Raw genomic sequence first — 11,749 nt, forward strand, 5'->3', positions numbered from 1 at the left:
CAACCTACTCTCATGCATCTTAGAGTCTCTGAACCACCCATTATGGCCATAAATTGCCTGTGGCATTTTGACACAAGAAACTGTACTATTAGGTCCTGTGCTATGTATCATTAGAGAGCAATTGCTACACACTGGGGTCTTCTGGAAATAGAGGCCCTCACAGGCCCTGAGCTTATGACCCTCCATATCCAGCTAATTATGCCTTGGGCCTTGGAAAAAGCACCCTCACAAACTCACCAGTCACCAAAGCCTCTTTGATATAATACGAAGCCAAAATTGGGTCCTCTAGCGTATCATACTTGCAGGTGGGAATAGTCCTTCATGTCCTCAGTTTCTTGACAGATGTCATGGGGCATGAAGATGTCACCCCTTGGCTACCTGAGGATCATCTTGGGATTAATTTAGTGGATAGCAATGGGAGTTTGCATACTTTATGGATACATTGTTGTAATCACACATGACGGAACTAAGTGGATTGCTGCTGCTTTTCACCCCTTAACCCATATGTCTCTGAAAGTACTGGACCCAAGGGTCAGCATAATTACCCAAACTTCAGGCAGTCATTTTAGCACTGGATGCGCTGGGCTACAGCTGGCCCCTTCTGCAAATTTTTAGATCCCTAGGCCTGGTTCATTGGCCTGGTTATCTCTTTTGGCCAATGGCAGCAATATAAATTCTTTATTGAAGATTGTCCCTTTTGGGGTAAAGACTCTGGGAATATCTTGCTTCACAGATAAGAAAATATAAATCAACATCACACACACCTCTCCATATACTGAAGCTATGATAGAAGCCTTCATCAAGAGAGTCCTTATCCCCTTCAGATTTCTTTTTTTCCCCCTTCAGATTTCTAGGCATTATTGACTATGACCAAGGTACCCATTTCATTTCTCAGAATATACAATGCTGGGCAACACATTTGTTGGAATTTTCATCTTCCTTACAGGCCTCAGGCTACAGACCTCACAGAAAACCTTAATGGTATATTGAACCTGTACAAATTCAATTGAAGAAACATGGTACATGAAAAGATGCTCAACATCACTCATCATCAGGGAAATACAAATCAAAACCATGATGAGATACCACTTCACATCTGTCAGAATGGCTAAAATTAATAACACAGGAAACAACAGATGTTGGCAAGGATGTTGAGAAAGGGGAACCCTCTTGCAATGTTGGTGGGAATGCAAACTTGTGCAGCTACTCTGGAAAACAGTATGGAGGTTCCTCAAAAAATGAAAAATAGAACTATCCTATGATCTGGCAATTGCAGTACTAAGTATTTACCCAAAGGATACAAAAATACTGATTCAAAGGGGGCACATGGACACCAGTGTTTATACCAGCATTATCAACAATAGCCAAATTATATAAAGAGCCCAAATGTCCATTGATTGATGAATATTATATATATAATATATATAATGGAATATTACTCAGCCATCAAAAAGAATGAAATCTTGCCATTTGCAATGACATAGATGGAGCTAGAGGGTATTATGCTAAGTGAAATAAGTCAGAGAAAGACAAATACCATGATTTCACTCATATGTGGAATTTAAGAAACAAAACGAATAAGAAAAAGAAAAAAAAGAGAAAAAGAAGAAAAAAAAGAAAATTAAAAGAAAAAAGAGAAGGAGGCAAACCATAAGAGACTCTTAATTATAGAGAACAAACTGATGGTTGATAGAGGGGAGGTGGGCAGGGGATGGGCTATATGGATGATAGGTATTAAGGAAGGAACTTGTGATGAGCACTGGGTGTTATATGTAAGTAATAAATCACTAAATTTACTCCTGAAACCAATATTACACTATATGTTAACTAACTAGAATTTAAATAAAAACTTGAAAAAAAAAATAAACATGGTACATTTTAATCATCAAACATCAGGGATGAATTGTAATGAAGTCTGTGTCCATTTTATTTTGATATTTGTTGACAGCTCTTAAACCTCACCCCTCACTCTTCCTCTTCAGCTGTACATATAGACAAGCTAATACAAACCCTGGGTGCTCTCGCTTTTGGTGGATGAGAGAATTCCAAACCATGCAAGCTGCTGACTGTGCATTAGAGCCTTCACCTCAGTTTCACCCTCTGCAACAAAAATCCAAGACAGTTTCCTTGTTCTCTCAAGACATTTTCAGACCAGCTTTGGAAGCCTGTTCTGCTTTCCTCACAAAGCATCATTAGATAATAAACCTTTGAGTATTCTCTTGGTGTGTAAGTGGCATCAACAGTCTCAACATCTGAACCAAATTTTGGATGAGGATGGGGTCCATTCTGTATTTTCAGAGTAGCCACAACCAGTGGCCTGTTTATAGACAGAATTCCTAGCAGGACATGTGAAAGTGGAATTGTAGGGAATGGCTACATGGTAACCTTGCACCCTCGCGTGCATTCATATAGGTTTGAACTGCAGCTAATCTGAGTCTGGGCTAAATGCCCTGTGACTTCCCAGAACACAGTCATACAGCCCCCTTCCTTCCCAAGTTATTTAAATTTCAGCCAGTAAACATACAGCACAACATTAGAGATGTAGAATTTGATTCATCATGTATAAACAACCCCAGATGCTCATCACAATAGGTGCACTCCTTAATACCCATCACCTATTTAGCCCATCCTCTCTGCTCACCTCCCTTCCAGTAACCATCAGTTTGTTCTCTATAGTTCAGAGTCTGTTTCTTGGTTTGCCTCTCTTTTTCTCCCCTATGTTCATTTGTTCTGTTTCTTAAATTCCACATAGGAGTGAAATCATATGGTATTTGTTTTTCTCTGACTTCTTTTGCTTAGCATTATACTCTCTAGCTTCATCTATGTTGTTGCAAATGGCTACACACACACACACACACACACAATCACATTGTCCTTATGTCCTTATCCATTCATTAGTTGATGGACATTTGGGCCCTTTCCATATTTTGGCTATTGTAGATAATGCTGGTATAAAAATCAGGGTGCATGTATCTCTTCGAGTTAGTTTTTTTTCTATTCTTTGGCTAAATACCTAGTATTACAATAGCTGGATCATAGGGTAGTTCTATTTTTCACTTTTTAAAAATGATTTTATTTTATTCATGAGAGGCACACACAGAGAGAGGGGCAGAGATACAGACAGAGGGAGAAGCAGGCTCCATGCAGGGAGCCTGACGTGGGACTCAATCCCGGGTCCCCAGGATCACACACCAGGCTGAAGGCACGCTAAACCACTGAGCCACCAGGGCTGCCCTATTTTTCACTTTTTGAGGAAACTCCATACTGCTTTTCAGAGTAGCTGCACCAGTTTGCATTCCCACCAACATTGTAAAAAGGTTCGCCTTTCTCCATATCCTTGTCAACATCTGTTGTTTCCTGTGTTAAGTTTAGCCATTCTGACAGATGTGAAGTGGTATCTCATCATGGTTTTGATTTGTATTTCCCTGATGAACGATGTTGAGCATCTTTTCATGTGGCTGTTAGCCATCTGTATGTCTTTGGAAAAATATCTATTCATATATAGCCCCTTTCATTTCTTTGTTCATTAGGGTATGTGGGACAAGGACCTGGGGAGCTGGCACCATTAGCTTACTCTTCTTTGCACTGTGTATATAAACTGCCTAAATCTAAAAGTAGCTCATTATGTCTTAACCAGTTGATTCAGTCAGGTCTTGGCTTTGTCCTGTATGTGTGAATTTATTACCATATAATCCTTATTGCTATATTTTAGCCATAAAATAAAATGATATAATTGGCATATTTGTATTCATTCAATAGTTCTTAAACTGAATAAATAGCAAGGGCCTACCATGTCTTTCAATCACTTGCATTTGGGAAAGTTCAGTGAATTATCAAATGCAGTGGTGGGGCCAGTTCAGCACCTGAAGGAATATCCCATAGTACTAAGAAGTTAGGAATACTCTGGGAAACGAACTAGGAGTGGTGGAAGGGGAGGAGGGCGGGGGGTGGGGGTGAATGGGTGATGGGCACTGAGGGGGGCACTTGACAGGATGAGCACTGGGTGTTATTCTGTATGTTGGCAAATTGAACACCAATAAAAAATAAATTTATTATAAAAATTTTTAAAAAGTTAGGAATAGTTATTACTAGGAGATTCTGAAAAATGGAAGCATGATTGATACCCAAAATTTTTTTCCAATAAAAAGAAATTTGAGTATAGATCAGTTTTATGGTATATAAATTTTCACATATTCCAGCAACAAATACCTGGCAAAATAACAGTAATATATTTTTGACAAGTGGGAGTATGACAATCATTTATATAATAAACATGTTATGAGCACCTGTGGGGCATCATGTTCCAGGCCCTGTGCCAGACTCTGGAGACACAGAGACAATCTAGTCTCAGTCCCAGAGCCACAGAACTTCAGAGTTCAGAAGATAGAAACATTCAGGCTAATATAATAAATAAAAATATAATTTTGGTAAGAACTATGAAATAACTAAGCAGTAGGGTACCTGGGAATGTAAGATTATACTCTACCCCAAGAGACCAAAAAGGGCTTTTCAGAAGCAGTGCTATTTATAAATATAGAGGCTATGATTATCCCCATTTTACAGAAGAAAAAATTGAAGATTAGAGAGGTAAAGTAACTTGGTGGAGGCCACAACCAGTTTTAGGCCATGACCTGTTGGGACTCCAAACCACTATTTGTTTTAATTTATAACCACTATCTATGGTTCCATTCCCCTTTTTCATGAAATTTTTAAAACCTGCTAAAATTAGAGCAAACTCAAGTTAGGAAACAACTTCCAGGAAGACTTATGAGAACTTCTGTGGAATTTTTCCGTTCCTTCTAACAGGGGAGCCTTGGAAAGGAAAGCTCTGCCCAGCTGGGGCTAGTAAGGGGCACTCTAAGATAAACCTTTTAATCTCACCTTTTCCAAGAAACCAGTTTCTGCGGAACCACTTGCTCTTGTAATTGAAACACACTTGGAGAGCAAGAGTGGAATGGGTAGCTTTAGCTTCATAGTACTTCACACTTAAAAGGTGTTCATCTTTCCTGGAAGGGGCCTCCAATGTTGTTCTTTCTGCCTGCTCCTTCTTTACTCACAAAAGTTGGGACAGACCTCACATCTGTTGATTTCAGCACAGCTTCACTAATTCCACCTTAGAAGGCTTTAGCCTCTACAGAATTTTAAGTACAGTCCCAAACAGAAGGAATATTTGCAGTCAGGAATGTTAACTATTTACTTTCCTGTTTCACCTACCTTATATGTAACTTTAAGGTTAATGAATATGCAACTAATAAGTCTACAGCCATTGATTTCCTAAAAAAACTATTCAAAGTAGCATTTTATTGATTTTTATAAAATTCCATAATTTTTCCCCTGGAAACTCTATCCCTTTGTGCTTTCACATTGATATAAACTAGACTGTGGCAAATATCCTGTTTAACAGAACATGAGAATACATTCCCATTTTCCAATCAATAAGAATTTGACTCTTCCTGTTTCAATGAGCCAAATTAAGAGAAAAAAATGCTAACACTGGCCTGTAGCAAGAGAAACACTAGCCATTCCAGTTTGTCAGCCCTCTCTTTTTGGGCATTTGACCTCTTGGGCTAGAAGAAGCAACTTGGAGCCAACATATTCTAAATAATCTAAAATTTTTCTTCCTCCTCTTTTTTCTGTGCCTTATATATTAGCTTTAATAAGAACTCTGATAACTACCTTTATTAATTTTTTACTGTGGAAAATGTCAAACACACAAAAGTAGAGAGGAATATAGATAATGAACCATCATCTAATCATCACCCAGCTTTAACAATTATCAACTCAAGGCCAACCTTGTTTTATTGGTATCTCTAATGCACTTAACATCCGCTTATTATCAAGCAAATTCCAGATATCATTTCGACCATAAATATTTAAGAACGTATCTCTAAAAGTTAAGGACTCTTGTTTTCAACATGACTACAATACCATTATCCCAATGAATATCAAATATCAAGTCAATTTTATAATTATCTGGATTGTCTCGTAAATGTATGTATTTTACAGTTTAGTCAGATCAGGATCCCCAAAAGATCTATATATCATAATTGGTTGATGTGTCTCTTAGGGCTCTTTAATCTATAGGTTCATTCTCCATTTCTTTCTTTTATCCTGGCGATTCATTTACTGAAGAAACTGAATTATGTGTCCTACAGTTTCCTACAGTCTGGATTCTGTTGACAACTCTGTGGTGTAATGTTTCTTGATAGATGGTGTTTTCTATAGATTAACAATGTCTAGAGACACTGATTTAGGTTCAAAATTGTGGGAAATATACTTCATAGGTGGTGTAGGATACTGCCATCAGGAGGCACACATCTGGGATGATAAGAGACGTATGAGTAAGAATTTTTGCTAATATCTTATGTTTGCCTTAAAACAGTGTGTGATACCTGATATATGAAAACACATATATGCTAGACAGTAATTTAGTGTACTAACACCAGATTGGATGGTGAATGCTTTACCACTCAGTGTCATTACAAAGTATTAATTATTTAGACAAATCTTCAGTAACGTCTACCTTATTTTTTTAAGATTTTATTTATTTATTCATGAGAGAGAGACAGAGAAAGAGGCAGAGACATAGGCAGAGGGAGAAGCAGGCTCCCTGCAAGGAGTCTGATGTAGGACTTGATCCCAGTACCCTGGGATCGCGCCCTGAGCCAAAGACAGATGCTCAACCACTGAGCCACCCAAGTGCCCTACATCGACCTTATTTTAAGTGACATCTTGTAGATACATAAAAAGATTAAGGAAACTAGGTCCTTGAACTCAAGATCATATAGCCATCCTCATGAGAAATACAGATGCATAATCATAAAAACACAAAAGAACGGCCATATGTGCCAAATTAGAAGTCTGTACAGATACAGTGGTAGTTAACAACCTGGAGAATAATCATTGTAACAGAGAAGTGTCCAAAAGCATAGAATGAGCTTGTCCTTAGGAATGTGAAAGAGTTCACCTGTGCTTCATAATTCCATTCATCATTGGGTTCACATACTTGATTCTTTCAAAGTAAATCTGAATAACATCTATGCCATTCACCTAAAAAAAATATTAACAGTTTTATTGGTTCATCAATTCCTCCAGGCAACAAATATCTATTGAAAGTCTACTAATGTTCATTAACTACTTTGTTTTGGAACAGCCTTCAGTGAATCATCCAATACAGTTCCACTCTGAAGCCCCATGAAAATAACAGATTGTCCCAGGTAAAATATGAAGCTAAGAAATCAAGAATATACTAGTAGTAGACATTTCTAATCTGTAGCTCAACAACAAATATCTCCACATTTTAGTCACTCTTCTAGGTTCTGGGAATATGGGCAGGATTCAGGCTGGGTCCTGCTCCCCCCAAAAGTTCATAGTCTAACAGGCCACCAATCATTCAGAAGGATGATTACAATACTAGAATGGTGCTGAAAATATTTCCTGTTTTTCTTGCTGCTTCCACAAAAGGAACCCTGAAAGAGAAAACTCTAGCTAGCTGTTAGTACTTAGGCTCTAACACAGATTTCTCACCTCCCTTTTCCCAGTTAACAACTTTTGATAAAGGGATTGTCTTTCTTATAACAGGACTCCATTTAACCGGAAGTGAGAGGAGGAGCTCCAGTTTCAGAGCCCTTTAAACTGTCTGTCCCAGGAAGGTCCTTGAATGTTGCTGCAACATTACAAACTGCCCGTTCTGCTCTTACACAAACACACACACACACACACACACACACACACACAAATTTATTTGATGATTCTTAATATAAAATGTTGAAATCTTTATAGTTCTGTCAAACGAAACCATATAAAGGAATTCAAAATATTTATAGCCACCTCCCATCACTTTAAGAGTTAATAAGCTCAACAGTGATTTGCTAAAACAAAACAGATTTCTTAGAAAATATAATACATTAGACATCCAGGGAATATGTATCAAGCATAACAGTATCACCTTTATTCCAACATATCTTTTTAAAACTTTTTAAAGATAAGAATAGGCACTTATCCCATTGGGAAAAGGAAAATAAACATAGCCTTTACAAAAACAGCTGAAAACAAATTTCTGCCTCATATTTGAAAGTCTTAATTATCTTTGATCAATGCCATTTTCTTTGGGGTAAGTGCATGAGCTGAAAGATTCATCTATTCATTTTTTGTGCAATCATCACATAAATAATTCATGGGTGCTATATACTGATTCTACAGGGAGAAAATTCTAACTGTGCATCAAACCCTTAAAGGATATAAGTCATAGACATGATTAGGTTTGTTAGCTCTGTGTCAAATATTTTAGCCTGAATTTTTTGGATTTCTCTTTTAAAATGAAAGGCTTTTTGTTTTGGGGTTCTTTCTTAAGTTTTCCTAGACTGAATTCCAAAAGCATATATAACAAGAACTGCCCACGTGAATTTGATAACTTAAGTGTGATAACCGTAAAATGTTCTGCTGCAACTTAGAAATTCAAGCCTTGGAAGTTTTACAAATTGTATAAAGATATCTGGGCACTGAAGAAAATTATAGCAAGTGAAAGAACTCAATTCAAATGTTTCTGAAGAAAATACAGCAAATATTTACAGGCTAACAATTCTTAAAAGTTGATTTGTCAAATACATAGTTCAAAAGTCAAAACATAAGATTGTGCATTATTATTTCTAAAAATTCTATATATAGGTTAAACCTCCCAGGTATTTGTGGCAGCATTTCAGATGAGGGCAGTTTTACATATGGAATAGTTATAAAGTATAATCCAGTTCCCTTGCTGTTAGTTTATATTTTGAAAAATCTGAGGTTACCAAGAATATCTATGAGTCAATTTGGATTATTGTAACAGGAAAGGTTGTATAGGATTTAAAAGTTTAAAAAAATAAGACATATTGCTCTGTACAAAGAAACAATTTTTAAAAAACATTAGATGATTCTGTATAATTTACAATATGAAATTATAATTGGTTTTTAAAAGTTGATTTTCTCATTCCTTTGACAATATTATTTTTTGTTAACTAAAATATGTATTTCATTCAGACATATTTGTATATGGCAGATATTTTTTAAAAAACAGTGGCACCAAAGTTACAAAAAAGGCAACAATTCACCAGTGCATGTGTTCTTTTGAAAATGTTAATGTGCAGAATAGCAAAGGATTTAAATTAGTTATTATCCACTTATATTTATTACTGGTCTATAGAATACTTTCTAGATCTTAAAGGTTATATGTAAAAGTCCCCCACCTATACTCTCTTCACAAAATAGGCTCTTCCTCAACATTCCTGAGAGAAGGAGTTCCAAGAGGAATCTAGACTTTCAAAATTTCTTAATAGAGTGCATAAAACTGACTCCCAAAGTCAGCTGAGTGACACACACAAAAAACTATCAAACTATCAATAATGATTAAAGATGATATATACTTAGCTGCCCTATAAATTAGGATAATCTTTAAACCCCTCAATACCCACTTCATGTAGTTGGCTATATTTTTACCTACTTTTTAATATGGTTGGGATGGAACACAAAGTTTCAAGACAGACTTAAGTATTTTACATGGCATTCCTGGTTTCAACAAAGTTAGCAAGGCAATGTATGAATTTTTAGTTTGGCACCAAAAACAGTTGGTCTTTTGACACAAAATGTTTATCCTAAATCTTTGAGAGAAATTGTTCAGTGGTCCGGATGGTTTAAGAAATCTGTAAAAGCTGAAGTCTGTAAAAGCTGAGTAGCAAGACGGGTTCCTCACTGGATTGGGATGTAATCACCATATAAATTCCACTCCTATGGTTACTGGTAGTCAGGAAGGTTAACTGGAATGTCACAAAATTCAAATATGTGAAATAACTTTCTTTCAAAGACTAGTTTATATTGAGAAAACCATGGTTGCTCTACAGTATTAAGAAATGGGCAATGGAGTTGGAAGCTGAACACGCTAAATTACACTCGATGAATACAGTTTTCATGACAGTATGTACATATCAGGATATGTTTGGCTAACAATACTTTCCCAAGAAGATACCCAGTGTATAAAGTAATATAATCTGAAACTACATTTGGGCTATATGGGAAATGGCCATTTCAAATATGCAGCAACAAATGACCAGTGGTCAGAATTCTTTTGAAAATGAAATCATAAAAAAAAAGGAAAAGAAAATGAAATCATGTACGTATGGGTAAAGAAACTTCTGAAAAGGGCAAATTAGATCACATTACTGAACCGAAAATTGTTGCCCACTGTGGAAAGACCACAAGATGTAAAATTTCTTAAATACTTTAAATATATATATAGATCTATATCTATCTGATCTTTAAACCAATTTCCATCACAAAAGGGCTTGCTAGCAAGGTCTAATGGTGCGAATGAGAAAGCAAAAAATACAGATGCCACACAACCAAGATGTTCAGATTTTAAAGGCCTTCACTCCAAAACAAACCACAAGATTGGTACCAAAAACACGCACGCGCACACACACACGTGTGTGCAATGTAATAAACTACAGCATCAACACACACACACAAAGGGCTGGGCAAGCAGTTAAGGCACCTTAAAAAAAAAAAAAAAAAAAAAAAAAAAAAAACATGTGGTTTAGGATTTAGGAAATCTGTTACAGTGCTACCAAGCAGCAATTTTGAAAGCATCTGAAAAACGTGCAAATTGTCTGAAAACAGTGTCTGGCAACCGAGACAGTTTGCAAGCGTGATTCAGAGGTCTGCCAAGGAAACAAAAGAAGCCCCCCTCCTCCCCGTGAGACCGCAAAGGAATGAGAGGTGCTCCGGGCACTATGTATTCTAAGATAGGCGGAAAGCAGAAGTCTGTGCAGGAGCCGTACATACTAGGGATCGCTCTGTGGCAGGGACGCGGCCACGGAGTTTCCATTGGTTGGGGAACCGCCCAGCTTTAGTTTTTCCAGATATTCGGCATGCACGGGCTTGTGGCACTGGAGAACCTTGATCGCATCTTCGATTTTGAACCACTCTCGCTTCCTCCCAATGCTAACCGAATCTTCCCAATCCTCCAGAATCTCAGTGACAGTCAGTACGTACACGTACGTTCTGTGCTTGCGGTCTTGGTTCTGCTCGAAAATGCCCAGGAGCCGGCCTAACTTCCCCTTCACTCCCGCCTCTTCGTACACCTCTCGGACTGCTGCACCGCCCGGCTCCTCCTCGGGCTCCATGCCCCCGCCCGGCACAATCCAGCGGTCCGGGTACCGACTGCTACTCACTAACAGCACCTCGTCCTCGCGCTCGCTCCGGAAGCACAGGCACGCCGCTCGCTTCTTGAACCCCTCCGGGTCGTAGGTGCGCGTCTGGTTCGGCTTGCACTTCATCCTCTGGGCCGTCCGCTCCCGCCGCTCGCTGCCGCTGCTGCCTGAGGTGCCGGGGAGAGAAAGAGCTGAGTAGAGGTGCAAGGAGAGAAAGCGCTCTAGCCCTGAGTCCCAGGAACCCGAGGAGAGATGGGGCGGGGGCGGGGGCGGGCGAGGTACGTCAGTTAGCTCGTCCCTCGTGCGGGCCGGAGGGTCCCGAGCGCAGCCGCCTGAGTGGACGAGGCGCCGCCGCCCCCCGCGCGCGCCGCCGCGCCCGCGCCGCCGCCCCCGCGCCTGCCGCCGCCGTCGCGGCGGGTCTGCCACTCCGCACACAGCCCACCCGCGGCTCCTGTGGGCGTCTTTTTCCCTCCTCAGCCGCCCGGCAGGGGTTGAGTGAGGTGAGGCGCATTCGCGTGCGCGTCCGCGTCCACGTCCACATTCACGTGCGCGTTCACGTTGGAGGG

The 11,749-nt window shown here is 39.1% G+C and overlaps 1 protein-coding gene across 2 annotated transcripts; it reads right to left on the reverse strand.

The window, feature by feature from the left end:
* Positions 1 to 6,524: 6,524 nt before the first annotated feature.
* On the reverse strand, positions 6,525 to 11,749 carry LOC112673099 (diphosphoinositol polyphosphate phosphohydrolase 3-beta). 2 transcript variants are annotated; one of them, XM_025468622.3, is made up of 2 exons: positions 11,626 to 11,749; positions 6,525 to 11,350 (listed from the first exon to the last, which is right to left on the reverse strand). In XM_025468622.3, the coding sequence occupies exon 2, from the start codon at positions 11,307 to 11,309 to the stop codon at positions 10,815 to 10,817; it is 495 nt and encodes a 164-aa protein (XP_025324407.1). In that variant the 5' UTR covers positions 11,310 to 11,350; positions 11,626 to 11,749; the 3' UTR covers positions 6,525 to 10,814. The 2 variants fall into 2 exon arrangements, with proteins under 2 accessions (XP_025324407.1, XP_025324408.3); XM_025468623.3 differs by lacking the exon at positions 11,626 to 11,749 and having other exon boundaries at positions 6,525 to 7,050; positions 10,816 to 11,456.

This window comes from Canis lupus, chromosome X (assembly GCF_003254725.2).
Source record: "Canis lupus dingo isolate Sandy chromosome X, ASM325472v2, whole genome shotgun sequence".
Classification (NCBI taxonomy): Eukaryota; Metazoa; Chordata; class Mammalia; order Carnivora; family Canidae; genus Canis; species Canis lupus.

What these genes read in the sequence shown, in the direction of transcription:
- LOC112673099 (XM_025468622.3), bottom strand. Translation starts at nt 11,309, where the DNA reads ATGAAGTGCAAGCCGAACCAGACGCGCACCTACGACCCGGAGGGGTTC.